The following is a 22,196-nucleotide window of genomic DNA, read 5'->3' on the forward strand; positions in this document are numbered from 1 at the left end:
TTTTATCTAAAGGATAGTCTTGAACTAATATTTTTATTTTAAAAAGTACAAAAGAAAGGCACTATTTTCTATTTCCAATCTATGATGACAATTTAAAACAAGAAAAACTTTTCCCAAATTGAAACCATGTCTTTTAAATATATTCTCGTGGTTTTAGAAACAATGTTGATCATTTATTTGGTGTAAAGAACATTAGATTACTGCAGAAAGCTGATTGTAACCTGGTTTTAGTCAACACGATCTAAGGTATGATGGGAAATGGACCAACACTGAATTATGGGAGAAATGAGATTACATTCGTGCATCGCTTTTTCTAAAATTTACAAGCCGATGCCGGGCTTGAGGTGACATTAGAATAGAACACGATTCTCAACAATGACTGCTGACATCGGGAATTTTACATTTTTGGATTTTCTAACAGGTATTTTTTATGTATATTGTGCTTTACTGCTTTGAGGCCTTGGTAAAATTTGCTGGCATACTCCATTTTAAAATGTAAATGACCAGTGGGAACCCTGGTTATGAAGTGCATGTCAGGTAGTGTTAGAAAATAAGTGTCAAAAGCAAATGGGTAAGCAACAATTGACACAATTAGGAGGAAAAAGTTAACGGAAACCTGAAATGCTGGAGGGCCATGTGCAAAAAAAAAAAAAAAAAAAGTTTGAAGACATGCAAGACAAAAGGAGGTGAAGTGGAAAAATACTTGAAAGAAGCGGACGTACCATTAGTCGGATGCTTTGCAATTGACACAGAAAACCGTTTTACTGCCGGCATAGACAACAACTCTGAAATAAAAAAAATAAAAATAAAATTCACTAGTGTTACTATGAGCCACAGTAAGTTGTATATCATGTTTTATTATCCCTTATTTTTTAATATGGACGGGTTATAAAAAAAAAAAAGACGGTTAAGCAACATCTACACAAATGAGTGGTTTAAGAATCAGAACTATTGATCCAGTTTACGAAGGAGCCCCAAACTGAGGTAGCTGTGGAAACGGAGATACTTGATGCTTGAAGATGTTTCAATATGGCTTTGGGCCAACACATCAATGCAACATCTTCAGATGACAACGTGGGATGAAATGATTATGACTTAAAGAATGCAAAAGAAAATAAATACTAGACCAAAAGCAAGGCCAGTATCTAGGTCTGCTTTGTGCTTTCCTTTTTCCTCTTCAAGCTTAACAATAGTGAGCAAAATACCAGTCCAGCAAAAAGCATAACAAAACCCCCCCCAAAAACAGATTGAAACGACTGCTAATTTGTAAAACATGCAGGAATACATCAGTGTGTAGATCAAAAATAGAATGGTTCATCTGATTCTTAAAAATAAAGTTTAAAACAAGGTGGACGACGAAACTGATGATGCCCCTAACGTGAGCCGACCAGGAGGATGGAGGCAGGAAGAGACATGAAGTCTGCTTGATGCCACACTGACACCTGCTGGACGACATGATGAACATCTACACCGGCTACAGCGCCATGACTGAGCACGGTGGCCATGTTCTGTTGCTTCAGTAATCCCTGAACATATTTCTGAATTTGTCTGATTTCCATATAAAATTTTATTAAAAAGAAAAGAAAAAAAAAAGGGGGAAGTGTGAAAAACATGCACAGGTGCAGCCCTGAACGCTGCCATCCAATCAGAACAGCGCTGATTGCTGCTGCCGATTTAAAAAAGGTAACGCAATCGTATTTTTTCAAGATGAACAAATCTATACCCAAGCTGACCTTTAGCAAAGAGACTCGGGATTTAACTGAACAGACTGCAACGGGAAGTCGGTGCATGACTCATGCAAAGAAAACATGGAAAGGTCAGGATATTTAGAATGAGGGACAGATGATGGAAATGTACTGATGAACAGTTTTATGCCGCTTCTCACATGCAGTTGCTATAAACGAGACAGCATGCCGGTTCAGAAAGAAAGAGTTTTGGCCAACATCTGAATCTAACCCTAATAAAGCTCAACGTCATCTCAACTAAAACAATGAGACTGGTCTCCAAAGCAGATTTCAAGGTGCAGCAGAAAAACTCACAACAGGCAAAACTTTATGTAATTATGCAATTCCACAATGAAAAACCAACAAAACACAAAACTGTTCTTTTTCTGAACTATTGTGTTCAGGAAACTTAATTTGAAGCCATTCAAATGTATGCTGTTCTTTTCAAAGCATCGTGCTTTTACAGTCAGTTTTCTTTGGAAATCCTAACTGAACCAGAGGAAGCTGCTACGCTCTGAAACCGCTAAGAAGAAGCTCAATACTCTAAAGGTGGCATGGACAAAATAAAATTATAATAATAATATGGACAAACCGCAGATTTCTTGACTAGAATGAATATGAAAGTACAAATAAAAGTTAGTAAAGGACAAAAAAAATAAATTAATACATGTAATAAAATCATAATTAACACGTATGGATATGCATGACTTTTGGCCCAATAAATTCTGATTATTTTGCATGTTTCTTCATTACTACAATCAGTTTTCTAAATCTTTACTTTACTAGTGCTTTACCTAAATGACCATGCCATGTCCTCACTAATGTGGGGGGATTGTAAACCCTCTTTTAAGTCTGAGGTATTACGTCAGTCCACCTGGTCCTTACCAGGTCTTACCAAGAGCTAAATACCACCCCAGATGAACAACAGCACATGACATATGACACAACCTATGTGAAGAATTAACTAATATGACCCATGTTTCAATGACCTGTAGAAACCGTTTTATCAGCAATAACCTCAAATAATGATTTTTTTATATGAATTCATTAGTCTCACATGGAAAAATGTTCTGTCACATGTAGGAATTTTGGCCCATTCTTTGGTATAATATTGCTCCAGTTCATTGAGATTTTATTGAGAGTTTATTTTCGCACAGGGTTCTTAAAGTTCCACCACTTCACTTCAGTCAGGCTGAGGTCTGAACTTTGGGCAATTTCAACAATTGATTCTTTTCTTTTTCGGTAATTCTGCAGGTTTGTAGGTGCGTGACCTAATTTCTCCAAAGCTTTAGGTTCCGGGCAGACACCCTCACATTGGACCGTAGAATACTTTGGTATAAAGCGCTCATGGTCAGCTAAAAGACTGCAAGATGTCCAAGTCATGTGGTTGCAAAACAAGCCCAAATCTTCATTCCTCCACCGCTGCGCATTACAGTTGGTACGAGATATTTGCGTTCAGATGCTGCGTTTGAATTTTCTAAAACACATTATGGCCAAACATCTGCAGCTTTTCCTCATCTGTTCAAAGGAAAGCGCTCTAGAAGTTTGGTGGTTGGCTCAGATGCAACTTTGCAAATCTGGTCTTTTAGGTTCTTAAAGGTTCTTTTTAGGTGTTCACGTGGTAACCCGTATACAAAATAATGATAATTACTCACTCTTTTTCCTAATAGTACCATCAACATTTAACATCACAAACGAGGCCTGTAGGAACCGAGATGTAATTTTCTGTAATCTGTCAGAGATTATCTGATTTTGGGGGTCAATTTGCTGGGGTGTCCTGTCAACTGTGCTGAATGTTTTCTGCTTTGAAAATATTTTTCTCACTGTAGATCGATACATTTTAAAATGTTTGGAAATGGTTTTATAACCCTTCCCAGACTGATGGACACAAACAATTGCTTCTCTAAGGCCACTGCTGATATCCGTCTTCCTTGGCATTGTCTCAACACACACAGTGTAATATGTCATGTGCTGTTGTTAATCTGAGATTATATTGATTTAAGATCTTAATATGTAAAACCTTAGAAAAAAAAAAATGGGATGTACTTTCTTCCCCACATGACTCTACATTTACATTTTAAAAGTTAGCAGCGGGGTGGTGGATGTGTAACTGATCTACTGTTGTCCTGTGCGGGTTTGTGAAGGAGCGCAGTCTCAAACACGTACCGTCTTTGTAGGACAGACTGCTGGTGGAGAATTTTTTGCGATGCGCGCGTGCGTAGTCCTGCAGGTTAGGTGCGCTAGAGGAGCCACCGAGGACGGTGGTGCTGAAGAGCCCGGCACACTGAGAGCCTGCGAGGGGGCGGGGTGGGGGTTAGTCACCACTACCATAACATGCCGTTACTTCAACAGTTCATCAGAAAGAGATCAAAAGTAAAAAGAACGACAGAGAGAGAAAGAGAGAGAGAGAGAGAGAGAGAGAGAGAGGGAGAGAAAGAAGAAGAAACAATCTGGCAAAAACCAAGACTCAGAGAAAACCATGCATATTGTACCATTTACCTGCCCGTTAGCGGGCAGAGGAAAAAGTTTAGAGACGGTTGGTAATTAAAGCTATTCACAAAATAAAATGTGGATATATTCAGTGACTTTCCAACCTGTGCCAGTATAAACGTCAATATCCAATAATGAATATAAAAAAGTACCCTAGAGGAGAGGGAAACAAAGAAAAGTGTGAGGGATAATCCTGAGGGAAGAGTTGCTGAAACCGGTATATGAGGCTTTAGACGGCAACAATCCACAAGCACCAGGGATATTCAACGCGCAATGCTGAGAGACCAGTTACAATTGACACATTGGTGCAAGAGAACAAGTTTCCTTTCCGAGAGGAAGATTTAGGAAAGATTTTTCATTTCACAGGGCTTAACAAGTGCAATGTCAATCATTCTGGTCTTCTGTTGCAGGTGAAAAGATCTGAGTCTCACTGTGGACAGAGGAGAAAATAATCTCTGCGGACATATACGCATGTTGGACCTTTGATTCACAGGAGAGTCTGAACAGACCACTAGGACAAATCTTTCAGTGATTTTTCATCTCATTTAGTTCATAAAAACAGGCCAAAAACGCTACCACAACTGAAATCCTCTCAAAATCAAGATTCACCCCACCAAAAAAGAAGAAAGGATTTTAAGGGCAACTTTTAAATTGCCTTAATTAGTATTTTCCAGGACCAAAACAATCTCTTTCCTGGAAACCAAAACAAAAGGTTTTTGAAAAGCATTTAATTTCTTTCAGAAATGGAAAATGATGTAAAAGATGAGCTACTTTAATGTATTTCCCACCATGGTGACAACAGCTCTGAGTAGGAGTTTTCCATTAATGATTATGTCCTTCACGGATGCAACATAATCTAATAAAACCTCCGCTGATCCCGATTCTGATGCACACAGTTTCCATGGCAACAGAGGATATTTACACCTACCTAATCCACTTTGTTTCATCTCGGGGGATTGACGTGAGCAGAGCGAAAAGAGGCGATAACTGCCAACTTTGGAGGAGGAGGTCTCTGACAGGACCTGGTGGAAAACACACGTACCCAGTTCACACGGCTGTAATGAGGAAACATGAACATAGGCCTGGGCGATAAACGTTACCGGCATTCACTGCGATGACCGACGTCAAATGTCTGTAAATTCGGTGTTTTGATTAAAAAGAGAAAATAAATGTCTTTTTGTCCGTTTTGACTATGTGCTGATAGGCTAATTTAATTCCGCTTTGAGACGGCGTGTGTCTAATTACGTGACTCCCCCGATCCAGTCTGAACGAGGAGGGAAACCCAAGAAAATGGCTGATGGTTCAAATGAAGAAGTGGCTGACATAACAGGGCTGTCTAGTGTGACACTCACGCATTTCAACAAGATCACACACTCTCTTGCCACACATGCCATTTCTCATGCTGAGAAATTAACTTCAGCGTACAGTAACTCCAACAGCCGATCTTACAAACGAGTCACAGCACGTTACTTTGCGCTGAGCTCTCAACGCAGAGCAGCTGTCTGGAGTTACCGACCAATCAGCCAATCTGAAAATAGAAATCTTTGTTGCTGGGTAAGGGTTATTGTACATTCATCGTTATCGAGTTAAAACTGCCCAATTTACGTTGATATTGATTCGAGGTCATATCGCCCAGCCCTACGTGAACATAGTACATGTCAAATTTGACCTTGGAAAACTAGTAAAGCCAAAACCACAGAAGTGTGATCCAGTAAAATACTGTATAATTTATTACAAAAAAACCCAAAAAACTTCTCACCTCCATGGATCCAGTCTTATGATTGCGTATGAGTGGGGACCTCCTCTGAATGGTGATTGGCTCAGACAGCGGCACAGCACGGTCCGTTTCATCACGCGACAGGTCCTCCAGACTGCCGGGGTCAGACTGCTTTTGCCCGTTCTGAACAAGGAGAAAGACGGCTGAATTTACAGGCTGTTTCCTGCAGATCATCACAAGTAGGAGACGAATACGAGTTCTACCTGTCTAGCCACCTCGGCAGAAGCAGGTCTGAAGCCGAATCCAGTTGGTGCGTTCTCCTCCTCTTCAACACCTTTGACACCGGGGCTGAAGTGGAGCTCCACGTGGAAACGTTCTTCAGAGGAGATGTCCTTTACACAGAAAATAATTACATTTCAAACATTGTGAAATTTGCACCAAAAAAAAGACAGAATCTAATTATTAACCGTATTTAGAGAAGGCTGTGTTAAGAAAATGTATTTCAAATTCCAGGATTACACGTTTAAGAGAACATTAACAGGATGACCTTCACATCTGAGAATGTTCTCTACTAAAAACAGAAGCGGGCGGAAATGCAGAACCTTCCAAACTACAGTTTGAATGCTGACCAGCCTTTGTTTTAGCTGTGCACGTTCCTTGGCAGGAATAGAAAACATGTTCTGACATTTCATCCACAACTTCATGCAACACCATCACAGACGGCAGCATAATGCCATATTCTGTTGGGAGTGTTTTGCTACTGAAAGTTTCAATTGCAGAGGGTTATTTTCAGGGCTATTCATGTTTGTTTTGCATTTGTCGAACACATTTTAATATTGCCATACGCCGAGGGTACATTGTCGAATCATGTCTTCATCACACCACTGCACACTCATCATTTAAAGAGATTTATGGGTTTTGGTACCTGAACCCAGTTACATTTTGCATACCCTACAGTATATTAGAAAAGACCAGCTCCTATGATCTCACCAAGTCTTTCCTGGTACATGTGATACTTTTGTCAACTATGGCTCACAGAAAAACAGCAGGATTGCTGCTTGTGTTTATGAGAGCCTCTAACAAGAAGTCTGTCCTTATGCCCTGCTCTGTTTTTAGGAAACACAAATTAAACTGTTCTAATGTCACAGAAGCAAAACCACATTCAGCATCTCCCACCAACAGTGTAGCAGGAAGTGAATCACTGTAATTATGTTCAGTGTGGCGTGCACAAGAGCAAGTGCAGTTATGCTCCATGGACACGATGCTCTCCGCAGGCACAAACTGTTTGTCTTTGTGAAATGTCAGTTAGTTTGGTTCACGACCCCAAATGTGTTCTTGTGCCAAACATTTGACGTAGGATACGTCCACTGGGGACTTGTGTAAACTTGAGCTGACAAAATATCCCAGAGTGCAGTTTGCATCAACAAGCAGAAACAATGGGGGAAGAGAAAATATCAAGAAGACCGTTATAACTTTGTTGTTTCTGTAACAGGGTGTAGTTTTAAGATGTTTTCAAGTGAGAATAAATTCAGTTATTCCGAGTTCCTCAGTTGTGGTTATCAATATAAAGCTTATTTGAAAATGTCAGGGACTATTTCATCAATCATCAGGCTGTTTCATTAACAGAAAGGTCAAACTGCGTCCTCTTGTCCCCTGAAATACATCATCCTCTGTCGTACTTGCCAAGTATGAACTACCAAGAATACAAGTCCAAACTTTCTATACTTGGGTCTGAGAAACAGCTGGAGTCTCACCGTGGCCCTCAGAGTTGGCCGTTTTTCAACTTCACACTCTGTTCAGACATTCAAACCGTGAGAACAACTATCTATCAATCAATTTAAACTAAAATTAAACAGTCCGAGTGTTTGCTCTCACCAGGGTGAAACTGTGTTCATTCCGAGTTGAGCTGCCCTCAACTCATTAAAATATGTTGACCTTTAGCAGCTGATGACATTAAATGAAGCTCCTACTGCGCATCAAAGGCAGCTTTTACACACACCCCAAACTTTACCCTCAGCCTCTCAGCCCTCCGATCATCTTCGTCTTGGTGTTCTTCCAATAACGTCATCCAATGTTGTCTTAACAACTTACTCTAGGATCAAATGTCCAATGTCATAATTAACAGCCTCAAGACTTCAGAAACTGCAGCTGTTCCTTTAACGCTCCCACCTCCAACGCCACATAAACAATAATAATGGACCATGAGTGAAATGATTTTGTCTCAAATTATAAAAGCAAAGATAATTTTTCAAGTATCACCCTTTTATGAAGATACAATAAATCATAGCCAATACCAATGTTAATCTTTTCCTTTTAAATATAGAGCAACTGTCAAATTAAATTTTGCCAGTCCAAACAAGCATTAATAATAATAATAATAGATTTTATTTGTTGGCGCCTTTCTGAGCACCCAAGGACACCTTACAAAAAACATAGAAAATACGAATAAAATACAACAGGAAATAAAATAAAATACAAAAAATGTATACTGGATATGCAAGTCTGAACAGATGGGTCTTGAGATGGGATTTGAATTGTCCAATGGAGTCAATCTGACGGATGCAGGGGGGGAGAGAGTTCCAGAGTCTGGGTGCAGAGCAACTGAAGGCTCTGCCACCCATAGTGGCCAGTTTAAATTTGGGTACAGACAGGAGAGCAGCTGAGGAGGAGCATAGAGCACGGGTGGGGACTGATACTTGCTGTCTAAGTATGAGATATATGTATCATGTATGATGTATGATGTATGATGAAGTATGATGAGTAAGAAAACGCAGCATATTGAACCATATAGAGCAGATGCAGAATGCACAGCTGGAAACAAGGTAGCAGATGCTGGAATGTGGTGACGACAGAAACAAGATCCCACCTTATTATTGTCTTCATAAAGCATGATGACAATCTGCGTCATGTAGTTGAGTTCGGAGACGGCACTGAGGTAATCCATGGCCCGCTTCCACTGCTGGTCCTTCTCCTCCTGTTGTCCACAAACGGATGATATTGTTACGTATCATCACACAACCATTCACAGATCTGCAACATTGTTGTTTGCTTACATCAAGTAAGCCTCCATATCGGAAAATGCTGAGCAGTGAGTGGACGTGGCTCTCGCTGGTGAAATATAACCGTGTCCTGACATGACGGCCAGGGGACATCACGCCACGGGAATACCTGTGGACATGAAGAACCTGAGGTCAAACAAAAAACTATTCTCCACCGCCAGCTGAGGCACCATTTACCTCCTATTTCTATTCAAACAGCCTTGTATTAAAATTAAGCGTTATCTTATTAACATTCATATCAGACTCACAGAGGATGTAGTTTGTTGACAGACTCATCTTCGTGGGTTCTCTGCAGGTCGAGCTGGATTTTCCTGACCAGTGGGAGGCAGTAGGCGTATGCTATGTCCATTTTCTCCACATTATTTATGCCATATTCCTGATAAAACAGACAAATGCTCTATAAACATAGCCAGAAATGCTGAACTTTGTTTTTCAGAGTCTCTGTGGCTTCGGCTCTTCTCTTCCTCTTTTCTCTCACCTGTGGGATGACGATGTCGGCTAAAGCTCGAGACAGTCTGAACAGCTCCAGCGTGTCCTCCAGGCCCAGGGTGGCATTGTGTATGACATCGTACTTGACACAGTCGTAAATGTCAGGTATCTTACTGATGTCGTAGCGGCCGTTTTTCATGCGGAAGTCTCTCTCGAGTTTGGACCAGCGCTGCAGCATCAGCTCCAGGGTCTCACTGTGGTACAGCTGCAGGTCTAACGAGGGAGAAAATATCAACCTAAGACTTTCTACTGTGATTACTGATGAAAGTACTGACGAAAGTCAGTTTCATTTTAAAGAAATCATTTGAAGAACACTGTAGATCACTATTCAGATTACAGAGGGTTTGGTGTGGATTATTATCCCTCCTCGCCAGTAGAGTCAAACATGACAAAAAAGTACATTTCAAGTGTTAGAATTAATGAAGATCAAATGAAAAATATCCTTTTTTTCTTGTTTAGGCCTAAAAAATGTGACATAAGCAGACTCACCGGCAGATTTTGGGTCTTCCATTCTTTTGCGGATCTGTGAGGTGAGACTCTGAATGAGCGCGTATACATCGTCACATGTGGCCACGGGGTTGTTGACGATCTTCATCGAATTCACCAAAGACGCACTGCAGGTTGGGGCCAGCTGCAACAAACACACTTAAGTTAAACAAAGGCTTCCTGCTTTCACATGGGAAGGGTCTAGAAGTTTCAAGATGCAATATCACACACGTCTCAGCTGCTTTTAAATTAAAGTGCAGAACACAGACATAATTATCTCCAGACCGTTCCCAGCGGTTATCGTCAGGGCTGCTGAAACTCTCATTTGCTTTAAGTCACGGTTGAAAAACGTTTTATTTATTGCTGCATTTCAGTCCACCACAATGCACTACAAACTTTATTTCTTGCATCTCATTAGTTTTATTCTTTTTAACTTCTGTCTTTAATTTCTGCTTTTAAAGTCTCTTACTTTTTAATGCATTTAAAAAAATCTTTTGATGTAAAGCACTTTGAATTGTATATGAATTGTGCTATACGAATAAACTTGCCTTTCCTTGCTCAGAGTAATAAAAACAAATAATTATTCAAAACCCCCGGGAGGGGAGCAATCAATGTAATGGTTAAGGATTTGAACATACAGACAGAATAACAATAAAACAACATCTACTTGGGATCTACTGACTTCCAACAGATGTTTCCAAACCCCACCAGGCCCTCAAAGAGCAGGAGACCATTTTAGCAGCGACTGAACAGGCCTGGTTAATCACCCTATCATAGTCCTCGTCAGTGAACTCCCGGTCCCTCTGCAGGATTTCATGGAGCCGAGCCTTGACGCGGTGCTGGCAGCTGCTCAGGGAGTCGCTGTCGTTGTCCAGAAGCCCGTTCATGTTGGCGCTTTTTACCATCTGCACCAGGATGGGTGTCAGCTCACCCTCAAGAGCCAGCAAACCCTGCCGCAAAATAAACAGGAGTGTTAGAGCTATTTCAAGATAACCTTTAATGCAAAGTGATGATTAGATTAAGTGGCAGCGGTAAGGTCACATCTCACGAGACCGACCAACTTAGAGAAGGCTGTTTTACTGTAATGAACCAAAGGTGGAGAATTTTTGTTACACACGTAATTGTGTTGACACTGAAAATAATTTCTTTATCTTCAGGTTTTGTGCCTTTATTGTTTATACACATGCTAAAGACAAGAAGCTGGACAAAGAATGGAAGGAGGGCACAGACTGCCTGCAGTGAAGATGCTTACAGAAACAGGGAAGCTACAGAAGCAGCTGAAGCCTGGATGCATCAGGAGCATCACGAAGGTACTGCAGGATCGGCATCAGAGACCAGTATGTTGTTACATGCCAAGTGGGGACATGGTTCAGTCATGGTGGCGACGTTACAAATGATTCTTATTACATATGTCAGGTGACAGAACATTTCTCAGTTAATACATTACATTGAAACATGAAAAGTTATTGCTTAACTGAGTGATGTTTTTCCCCTTCAGTACTCACAGAACAACGATTTTTGGTGTCCCAGAACAACTTTCAGTTTAAAACCATTTGATTTCTGCAGGTTGAGCTCTTGTCCATCTATTCAACTATGATGATTCCTGTTTGCTTTCTGAGTCTTTGTATCTACTGGTTCTAACCTCACAGACCTGATGATATTTCTGGAAAACTACTAATTTAGCTACCAAAATTCTTTATCCCATACATAAATGCTTACTGGTAGCCCTGAGAAAAATCTGTTGTTTGTGACAAATGTCCATCCTGTTCGGAGGTCTTATCAAGTACCTTTGCAAAAGCTGCAGCCGTCATCTGCACCCGGCCTTCATCAGAGGCGTATATCTTCAGGTCATGTCTGTAGGTGCTGTGTAACCGCAGTAACCCACAGCCTGGGAACCCAGCGTAGTCTCCTACAAGAACAAACAACAACACTGGTTTACACACAGATGAAAATCAAATTGGAGACAGGCAGCGTGGAAGAATGGAAGATTTATCCACACAGAACATGATTATGGTGCATAATGTAGGCAGTTTGTTGTAAGATTTCGCCACATTGCTGTTTGCCGACTCTTTTCCCCTCTGACATATTTGCAACACATGCCCCGAGTTTGACCCAACTGATCTCTGTTTAATTGTCTGTTGTCTATGTTCTCTGTTTGGGAGTGATTACTTTATGTGTCCACTGTGAGTGTGCTATAAGTCACCTGCACTTGACTCTACCCGCTGGCCTCCAGCAGCATGATCCACGTCCTGCTCAAGGTTTCTTCCCTCCTAAAGGGGAGTTTTTCCTTGCCACTGTTTGGCTTAAGGCTTTTCTCCCACTAGGGGAGTTTTCACCTGCCATTGTTTATGTAATAATTGCTCGGGGATCATGTTCTGGGTCTCTGGAAATATCCTAGAGACCTAGACCTAGAGAACTTCTGTTGTAATAGATGCTGTATAAATAAAATTGAATTGAATTGACTTAAAAGTATGCTGGTTCAAATCCAAGTCTTAACTAACTCCTTTCGTTTTAGCCACATAAGTGCACATTTCTTGTCCCACAAGTACCACATTCTTAAACTATATTAACAAATAACCAGTGGAAATGTTACCCAACATCAGTGAGTGCAAATATGAGGTTAGATGCAGTTAAAAGTGCAAAGAAACTGGATGAAACTACATTAAAACAGTTTTTTTTGTTGTTGTTTTTTTATAATAAAACAACAGGTTTTATAGAAGCGTCTTTCAGCACGGATATTTAGGGACACTGGGATAAAACATCTAAAACAAACCTGTTCCTGGGTATTTTTGACACACTTGTTGTGTTCATCCTCCCCTCTCAGAGTCCTTTTCCGAGACTGCTGACTCTGATAATGATGGCTGTGGTTTTTATGTAGGAGCTGTTTTTGTGCGTCACTATATGTTGTTTCAACTCGTCAGCTTCACAACCTCCTTAACTGCTACCGATCTATGACCTCAGTAAAATTTTCCATTGCTGACACACTCTTCCTGTGTAATGTAATGATTCTGGAGCAGTTGCAAATAGGATGGCAGTTTTCAGCAGGCCAACACATCTTGTGTATCTCACCTTGTCCTCCAGGGTACATACAGCGAAAGGCTCTTCCCAGTTCCTCAGCCTGAACTCTACCAGCTGGAGTCAGCTCTCCTCCCCACTTTAACACCAGCAGCAGAGATGGACCCTCTTTCCGTGTATCTAGAAAAGGTTCAAAGATGGGACAGTCTGAGCACCTCTCTGCACTATTTTAGCTAAAAATAAAATAAAAGAGATTGAAAACTTTATTGTTCTCTACCTTCTTCTTCACTTGAGGTTTTAGGTTGCCCATGAGGCAGGTAAGTTAGTTGCACTTTTCTGTTGATCCCAGAGAAGTGGCCATACCTTAATTAGAAGGAGAGAAGTGAAAAAGAAAACTAAATTATTTTGTCCTGGTGAGGTAAAGTGGATTTGCTATTATGCATACATGAAAACTGATTAAATATGTTGTTTGAACTTCATACTGCCTCCTGGTCCTGTAATTAGAGTCCCTGCTATGAAAAGAATTTTTTTGAAGGATCATGAGCATGAGAAGAATATCTCTCATTGAACACTTTTGATACATTTCTGTACATCCCCATAAACTTGGCAGAGGATGTGTTCTTGCCAGTGAGAAATATTCCTTTCTTAAAGCAGCACTATGTAACTTTTCCACCTTAATATTTCCAGAGTCATTGTGATGGTACATCAACTTCCAACAGGTTTAATGACACCTCTGTCATGGTTCTGAGGGGTCTGTATCGCCTTCACTGGCACTATGTAACTTTGAGGAGCATGGTAGGAACCCTGCCACACTAAAAAACTACACATTTTTACGGCTTTGACTGCTTTACGGCATACGTCACTTCCCCCTCCTTCCCGATTCGTAGTCGAGATGAAAATGGGCGGGGCGTGGAGCTCAGAGCTCAGGAGGAGCTGTTGTTGAGCTAAACGCGGAGCTGGTATCATGGCCGAAGCAGCGTACAATCAGAAGAAAATAAAAGTTTTATCAGAGGAGGCAAAAAAAAAAAGAAAGAGGGAGAGTAACAAGCTAAATGCCCGGACAACAATAAACATTGGCCCGGTGTCGCGCCAAAATCTGATTTGTGGCCGTGGGAGCGCGCACAGCAGCCCGTTGAGCGATAGCGTTTAAACGTCAGATTTTCCAATTATGAAGCTCAAGAATGAGATAAAGTCATATTTAAGCAGAAACAACTTTTCATTAACTGTATTTGGCCTTCAATCAATTTTTGGCAGGTGAAAATGCCTATTTTGTGTTGTAAAAGAGTTAAAAGCAATCCTGTGAGCTCTAGTGTTTATATTATGAAGCTCAAGAATGAAATCAAATCATATTTAGGTTGAAACAACCTTTCATTAACTGTATTTGGCCGTCAATCAATTTTTAGCAGGTAAAAAGATCCATTTTCAGGGGAGAAATCAGATTCTGGCAGGCAATCACTTTTTGGAACGACACCGGCGTTCACTCGCTGGCATGAGCTGTGAACGAGGAAGGATGTCCAACCGATGGGGATTTATGGGGATAAAACAAGAGACAGAATTGTTATGATACAAATGTAAATGTAGAGTTCTATGTTCAATAAGAATAAAAATTAGAATGTTTTCACATTCGTCTTGGGTTTTGGTAATTCTAAAATTACTGACAATATCAACAACAGACACAGAATAATAATAGTGATCATAATTGGCATCATTGGCAATGAGGAAGCTTTATAAAATAATAATACAATTGAATAGAATTACAGCACTAGAGGAAAGAATGCAATGCAAAGAAAATATATAGAACATTTCTACTATTTTTCCTGAGAACTGTAAAATTGTGCAGGGCTGATCTGCAAAACATTCAGTTATTTACAGGTTATAAAGTATATTTTTTATTTTGTCAGTAAGTATGTTGGACTACTAATTTATGACGAAGTCCATCTAAAAGATGGACGATAAATGGACTAAAAGATGGTGCGGTAGAAGAAAACCAGAGCGCATTATCAAATGCACGCGACGGGCACAGGAGTTTTCCGGCAGTACGCGCTGGTGCTCATGGGAAACGTAGTGTTCTTTCTGGTAAAGCACTACCGCTTTTGTCCAAAGGAGCCGCCAAACTCAACAAAAGCTACATTGTAGCATTGTACCGCTTTAAGTTCAACATCACAAATGTTCAACATTTAAATCTAGAATATATTTGTTTGGGCAAGCAGATCTAATATTTCACCAAAATGAAAGTACAAATGTTTCAGTTTTTTAAAGCACATGTTGTCTTGTGATGGTTTGAACAAGTCACTGCGTTCACCCAGAACTCTCTGAATAAGCGATCAGAGATTTGTAGTTGATAGTGTGACCTGGTTTATTTATCACTCACATTTCCAGAACAGTCTTCAGCTGCTCCAGTTTGGACTTTTTCTCTTCAATCTCACAATCATTGTGTTGTCCCAAATCTGCAAGCAGCTGCCGTGTGATGTCCAGCACCTCCTGAGGTGAAGATGAGTGACAACATGTTACAAGCATTATATTATATATGTGTATATATACACAGTATACATATACATATACACACACACATATATACACGCACACATATATACACGCACACACAGGGAACAGTTGTTGGACATCACAAGTTTAAATCCACTGATTTATTGTTGATACCTGCAGCTGTTTTGGCTTTTTGAGTTTTAATTTCCCAGTTTTGTATCCTCCATATTTTTCGAAAAGGTCAAAGAACCTGGATGTACAAAAGAAAAACAAATTAATAAAAAAGGTATTATTCCTGTTTTGTAGTAAACAAGAAGATATTAATACAAGGACAACATACAAGGGGTTGCGAACTTCCATCTTCATCTTCTGTTTGGGAGTTCTGTCTCCATGACGGATAACAGCGATGACACAGCGTAGCTCCATCCTGCAGAGTTTCAGTGTAAAATAACATCAACGGAGGAACTTAAAGCACAAATGAGTTTCCATCAATGAACAAATGGTATTACTGAAATGACTCACATGGTCCCTGAAGTGGTGGGAACAATTGGGATGTCTTCTGAATCCGTTGGGATGGACCAAGGTATCTGAAACTGAGGAGCCAGCTCACGCATGACTATGTTTCTGAAAAGTTATACAAGTTTAAACATATCAGATCAATGCAACACAAGGAAAGATGAAGCATGAATGACAAAAACTGAAGATGGTACCCAAGGATCTTGGCACAATCGTCATAATATTTCATCGAGTTCTTCACAAAACTGAAACCGTTGACATCACACACGTAGGAGTGTCCGTTGGCTCTGAGAAGGTCAAAGCCACACACTGTTTGCTGCAGTAAAAGGAAAGGAGAACACAGTTTTCACCAATTAATAAGGATAAAATACAACATGCCTGAATGTGTCAGCTATATGACCTTTTCTTACCTTGAAAGCCAGGCACACTTTACGAGCCACCAGCTTCTCCATAGCCGAGAGCATGACAGGGTAACGGACCTCTTTCCCTTCGCTGTCTCTCTCGACCTTCCCATCCAAAGCAGGAGACTTCCGGGCCTCGGCATGAGCATAGTCAGGCCCCACTGTGTACACCTGATGTCACACAAACAACCCACAATCATTACACAGCTGATTTCACAGCATCTTTCAGGACTAAATCAGTTATTTCAGTCTTCCATTTCTAAGATAAAACTGAGCATCTCATAGGGTTTTCCTTCAACAATAAATATTGATAAAATCAATACTCTACCTTAACATCGGTGCCATCTGTCGGCATGAACTCTTCATAGATGTACGAGCCAGTCTTTCTGACGCTGCTCTCTGGTGAGTAGACGCTGCTTCGGCTTCCAATCTGAACAAAACACAGACTGAGTTAAGATAGTCTTCTGCAGGCAGATCCATGAATGAACTGATCCTTTAGTTCAACTGTTCCTTCTGCACAGCCTCAACATCATTGATCACAGTCTGATTTAAAGGGGACCTATTATGAAAAACATGTTTTTTCTTGTTTTAACATATATAAAGTGGTCTCCCCTCACCCTGCCAACACAGGGAAGATAAAATCCCATGAAAATCTGCAAGGTCTGTTCCCCCCGCCCGCTGAATCTTCCAGTGTCACGTGACTTTTTTACGAGCCATTCTGTATCTGCGCCTATGGTGACGTCACCATAGGCGCAGAGGTTCGGCCTCCGCTGCTGAAACCACGCACACAGCCAGCTCTCTCCACCGGCTGGAGCTCCGCCATTGTTCAGAAGCGCTGGCTGTTTCCACAGCGAGGGACAGTAGAAATGAGGTTTTGCATCGACATTTACCCTCATAAAAGGATCAGTGCCAGCAGTACGGACCCGGCAACTGCACATGAGTCAGCGGTAAGTGACGTTATTTTTTTATGTTATTTATATTTGTCTATGAGTATGATGTTTGCATGGGCTAAGTATTTAGCTTAGCTCCGGAGTACCGGAGCTGCTCACGGACCGGACTGATGAGGAGCCCCGACGGGTACCGTAATACATTTATTTCTGTTTATAGTTTCAGATCTTCCAAGCACCTGAAGCTGTTCAACGACACCTCCAGAAGACGCACGGTCCTTCCTTGAGCCAGCAATAGTGCATACATGTTATTTATATACAACTTATGTTTTATTTTTTTAACAATAAAGTTGCCATTTGTGAAAATTCAGTGTTGTGATTTCTTTACAGTTAACATGATTCATTCGTCTTGAGGAATCGGAGTAAATAACTGTGGTGTAACTGTTTAGAATTAAATTAAATCTTCCTATGTGAAGACGATGTGACTAAAGGCTGATTTATGGTTCCACGTTACACCAACGCAGAGCCTACGGCGTAGGGTACGCGCCGATTTAACGCAGAACCGTGGACACGCTTTGCTACGCAGCCGCTGCTCTTCTCCCCGGAGCAACGCTTTGTCTCCTCCCCTGCTACACGTCATTCAAGCAGCCAATCAGCACAGAGCCTCATTATCATACCCCCCCCCCCCCCCCCCCTCAGAATGAAGCACAGAAAAAAGCTTTAGAAGCGGTAAAACTACAGACATGGCCCACAGGCTGAATTTCTGATTTATGTAGAAAAAACAAGCTTGTATTGTTTTTAAGACATTCAAGGCCTTTTTAAAATATACATTAAATGCCATAATATGTCCCCTTTAAAGGCTGAAGCCACATGTTTGACAGGTGTCGCACTTTCCTCTCGGACTGCTTTGGTCCTGCTGCATTTGGAAAAAAGCCATCAAGTGTGTCTCAACTAAGGTTACACCAACACTACCATGTCTTCATTTGAAACCGTGAAACTTCTGTTATTTTTTTCCTGTTACGTTTAAACCCAGCATCCACACATCTCCAGCATTTCTGACCCTCTAAAACGTAAATGGTTCTGACCTGCTGCAGAGAGTTTGTGGATTTTTTTCCATTTGTTTACTGTCATTCCTCCTCAGTTTTGCAGTTTGTGCCCATTTCCACCACTATGGTGTCAGCTGGTTAAGATTAAAGAGGACCCATTATGAAAAACAGTTTTTCTCTTGCTTTAACATATAAAGTGGTCTCCCCTCAGCCTGCCAACTCAGAGAAGGAGGAAAGCAACCAAATTCTGCAGTGTCTGTACAGCTGCCCGGATGAGCCGTCCAGTGTGATGTGGCTTCTACGAGCCGTTCAGATTCTGCTCCCTTTCATTACGTAACGAAAATGCAATTTACATAGGTCGGCCTCCGATGCGTGAAACCACGCCCACAACTAACTCCGCCAGCCGGAGCTTCCGCCATTTTTTCCTAGCGGTGTATCGCGTCATTCAGGCAGCCAATCAGCACAGTGCCTCATTATCATAACCCCGCCCACTCAGAATCCCACATAGATAATGAGGTTAGAGAATGGGAAGATAAAGACATGGCTCAGAGGCTGAATTTCTAATATATTTAGCAGAAACAATCAAAAGCTTGTCTGTAAGACATTCAAGGCCTGTTTAAAATAGGTATTAGATTCCATAATAGGTCCCCTTTAAGTTAATGGTAACAACAGAGGTCCAAATCTATCTAGTTTTACTTGAAGTTGTGAAAGACAACACAAGATATTATTCAAGCCACTGTTTTCCAAAGCATTCTTAAAGGGCAGCAAAGGATGAGGAATATTCAAAATCAAAGAAAGATGAGCGCTTGTCCATATGGGTTTATGTCACTCACCACCGCCATTGTAACAACACAAAGAAAATCTGATCCGTCTACTTCGATGTCAGACGCAAATGGACGTATCCAAGGCATCACTGAAATATTTCAACATATGAAAGAGGCCTGAAACCGATGGTATCAGATATCAGAATCTTTTTTTCCTCCTTGGTTTTCCCAGTTTTATGCATTAATATTAATGGTTAATACCTAGTTTGGCAAAACCTTAAAGCTCCATATATATACGTACATTGTGATTTTGCAAGAGGGTTGTTTTTTTCTCCTTTCGTTCAGAATCCATGTATGTTTTGCAAAACACACATTTCCATTGCTTATGTCTGCTCTGTGACGCATGGATGGAAAAAAAATGAACTGACACACTTGAACCCTGCGGTGTAAATGTAGCGCAAGAGACACAAGAGCAGTCTGGGCTGAGGGGAGTGGTGTGTGTGTGTGTGTGTGTGTGTGTGTGTGTGTGTGTGTGTGTGTGTGTGTGTGTGTGTGTGTGTGTGTGTGTGGGCTAGCATTTAGGTTATCAGATGCCAATTTCATCCCACATTTTAAATAAAGTAGACATAATATGATAAAAGAAAGCCACAAAGACAAAAGTAAGGACCTTTCTGAAGAGTCGCTGACTGCCTCCACCTGCAGAGGTGGGGTAGTAGATGTAGACATTGTGGTCCTCAGCACAGACAGGCTTCTCGACAAAAGGCTTCTGGAATATTTCTCCGTTCACCTCCACGTGGTCCTCTCCTTCCACCAGGTTACACTCTGAGACACACATACAGAGCAAATGTTGCTGTTTGTCATGCAGCCCCTCCTTCTTAGCCCCAACAACGTACACGGATGACGCACGACCCTGCAATGTTTACTTTGGAGCCCTGCGAAGCAGCTCCGTGCTCTGAACCCCGTGACATTCATTGGTCAGTTTAAAGAGAGTCACATCTGTCAGCCACGGTGGACACGTAAAACATCTGACAGCTCATCACTCCAGGGACTGTGGAGACAGGATTTGAATACCAGGACCATCATATCACACCACTTAAGTGAGACACTTGTGAGTGCTCTGCATTTGATACTATATTTATCCGTGAGCTGAAATAAAACCGATGCCCTCTTAAATACGTGGCATCGGGACGTTGCCTAGACAGGAAGTAAGACCTATTTTACTTTATTTTTAAGAAAAAATATTTAGAATTCCATTATTAATTGCGTGTATTTGATATTTTCAAATGGTTAATAAGTTGGGGGCTACAGTGAAAACACTTCAATTTAAAGAGAAAAAAAAGTGAGTTAGCGGAAAACTGACCTTCAGGTTTGTCTGGGTCACGGTTCAGCACAGCGTAGCGCGGCAGCTCTATCCCTTCCTCCTGCAGGATGCGATACACCTCTCTCCTGTTCAAAATTAATCAAATACTTCAAACAAATAGGCCACGACTCACTGCTGTACTCTTAAGCAACTCCTTGCTTTGCATGGTTTTACTTCAAATTGGAAATTAATGTTTTTCTGTAAAGGAGGCACCTGTCTTGAATGTAGTACTGCATGTTCACGTCATTGAGGAGCAGAGGGTTTCTCAGCTTGGCATAACTCACTGCTTTATCCAGCGGGAATCCTGCATCCACACAGAAAAAAGAAAGAAAAAAAGATTAAAACATGGAGGCAATCACTTTCAAAGAAATAGACTGATGAATGATAGATAACGAAGAAACAAACTTAAAATAAACAGATGAGACTAAAGTTCTTGGACTAAAACATAATGAAATCTTTTAAAGTAAGTAGTAAGTATCACATAAAAACATGTACTTCCTGTAGCATAAAAGTATAAAAGCATAAAAGTTTATACTGTCAGAATGTTGTGTGCATGGAAGGCTGTAAAGTGCTGTACCCTTGGAGTGGAAGGAGATGAGGCAGTCGCACAAAGGCCATTTGTTCACGGGCTCGTTGAGGATGACGTCCTCTGGAAAGATGACCACAGTGATGTACTCAAACCTGCACAGCCTCTCCAGGATCTGGGTCATAGGCTTGGATTTGGACTTCTTCATCATGCAACAGATCCCCACCATGATCTGCCGCTCCGGGGGCTGAACAAGGGAGGACAGCAACATTTCTATTATGTGTAAATATCCACCAGCAGGCTTTAAGTAAAATGCGAACACATTAGTAACCAAAAAAAAATTGTGTCTCTTCCGATCCAAGAAAATACAGTGAAAACTTACAACTCACCTGTAAGAAACTAATTTGATATTGAAAACTACAGTATTTAAAAGCTGTTTCAGCATTATCACCACTTTACCTGCCCTCTCTTATTTGTAGGCCCAGACTTTGACCCGTCACATATTATTCAGCTGAATGTGATTGTTAAGTCACAGCTTAACACCACAAAGTGCACCTCTAGTGGAGCAAAGTGGTTTTCAATAACATGCCGGAACTTCACCACTCATGAGCACGGTGTTATCAATGCTTTTGTCAGTGTAACAGTCCTGTAACAAGTCCTGTGAATGAACACAGTCGTATCTTTAAGAAACCCAATTACTTAGTCATGTACATTTACTAAATACTCAGAAACGCACAAGTCGTCTCTACTAGTACCAACTTTGCTCGATTCTACTCTTTTTTTTTTTTAAGGGTTTTTCCACTTGGTGATAGTACCCGGTTAGCACCTCCATTTTTCGCACCCACTTGGCTAGGGTTCTAACTAAGCTGGACCGGGCTGAAAATGTAACGTCACCAGGCTGCAGGCTACTGATTGGCCAGAGAGTAACGTCTGCGATGAGTCTTGAGAGCAACTCCTTCATACCCACCATATTTAAATCCCAGCAATTTACTTTACAACTAAACTCTGGTACAGCAAAACATGACAAGCAAACCTACTCATTGGGGCAACAAGGAGGTCCACACATTTCTGTGCCTCGTGGCCAACGATTGCATCCAGAGGGAACTCGATGTGGTAATGGGCTTTGGGCCACCTTGCCATTAAGACCCCACCCACATTGAGGTGGTACTGAATTGTAAGGGAAAACCCTGTGACCGAGGCAAGTAGAGGCGAGAACTGTGTAATGGAAAAGG

General features: G+C 41.1%; 1 protein-coding gene across 12 annotated transcripts in view; it reads right to left on the minus strand.

Annotated features, from left to right (window-relative positions):
* The window catches only part of ppip5k1a (diphosphoinositol pentakisphosphate kinase 1a), a 41,461-nt gene that overhangs the window by 14,006 nt on the left and 5,259 nt on the right, over positions 1–22,196 (minus strand). For 4 of the 12 annotated variants that reach the window (XM_061738712.1, XM_061738691.1, XM_061738662.1 and 1 more), the window contains exons 4-28: positions 21,016–21,211; positions 20,652–20,742; positions 20,439–20,524; positions 19,746–19,900; positions 16,710–16,811; positions 16,391–16,552; positions 16,175–16,296; positions 15,987–16,088; positions 15,805–15,891; positions 15,639–15,714; positions 15,352–15,461; positions 13,258–13,343; positions 13,035–13,160; positions 11,753–11,874; positions 10,733–10,915; positions 9,969–10,110; positions 9,469–9,692; positions 9,239–9,366; positions 8,985–9,099; positions 8,798–8,905; positions 6,195–6,323; positions 5,974–6,114; positions 5,143–5,236; positions 3,891–4,016; positions 723–785 (exon numbers count right to left, since the gene is read on the minus strand). In XM_061738712.1, coding sequence (XP_061594696.1) covers positions 723–785; positions 3,891–4,016; positions 5,143–5,236; positions 5,974–6,114; positions 6,195–6,323; positions 8,798–8,905; positions 8,985–9,099; positions 9,239–9,366; positions 9,469–9,692; positions 9,969–10,110; positions 10,733–10,915; positions 11,753–11,874; positions 13,035–13,160; positions 13,258–13,343; positions 15,352–15,461; positions 15,639–15,714; positions 15,805–15,891; positions 15,987–16,088; positions 16,175–16,296; positions 16,391–16,552; positions 16,710–16,811; positions 19,746–19,900; positions 20,439–20,524; positions 20,652–20,742; positions 21,016–21,211 — 3,076 coding nt within the window. The remainder of the gene's footprint in view (positions 1–722; positions 786–3,890; positions 4,017–5,142; positions 5,237–5,973; positions 6,115–6,194; positions 6,324–8,797; positions 8,906–8,984; positions 9,100–9,238; positions 9,367–9,468; positions 9,693–9,968; positions 10,111–10,732; positions 10,916–11,752; positions 11,875–13,034; positions 13,161–13,257; positions 13,344–15,351; positions 15,462–15,638; positions 15,715–15,804; positions 15,892–15,986; positions 16,089–16,174; positions 16,297–16,390; positions 16,553–16,709; positions 16,812–19,745; positions 19,901–20,438; positions 20,525–20,651; positions 20,743–21,015; positions 21,212–22,196) is intronic. The other 8 variants (XM_061738729.1, XM_061738702.1, XM_061738681.1 and 5 more) reach the window with 5 other exon arrangements.

Source organism: Cololabis saira, chromosome 2 (assembly GCF_033807715.1).
Source record: "Cololabis saira isolate AMF1-May2022 chromosome 2, fColSai1.1, whole genome shotgun sequence".
NCBI lineage: Eukaryota > Metazoa > Chordata > Actinopteri > Beloniformes > Belonidae > Cololabis > Cololabis saira.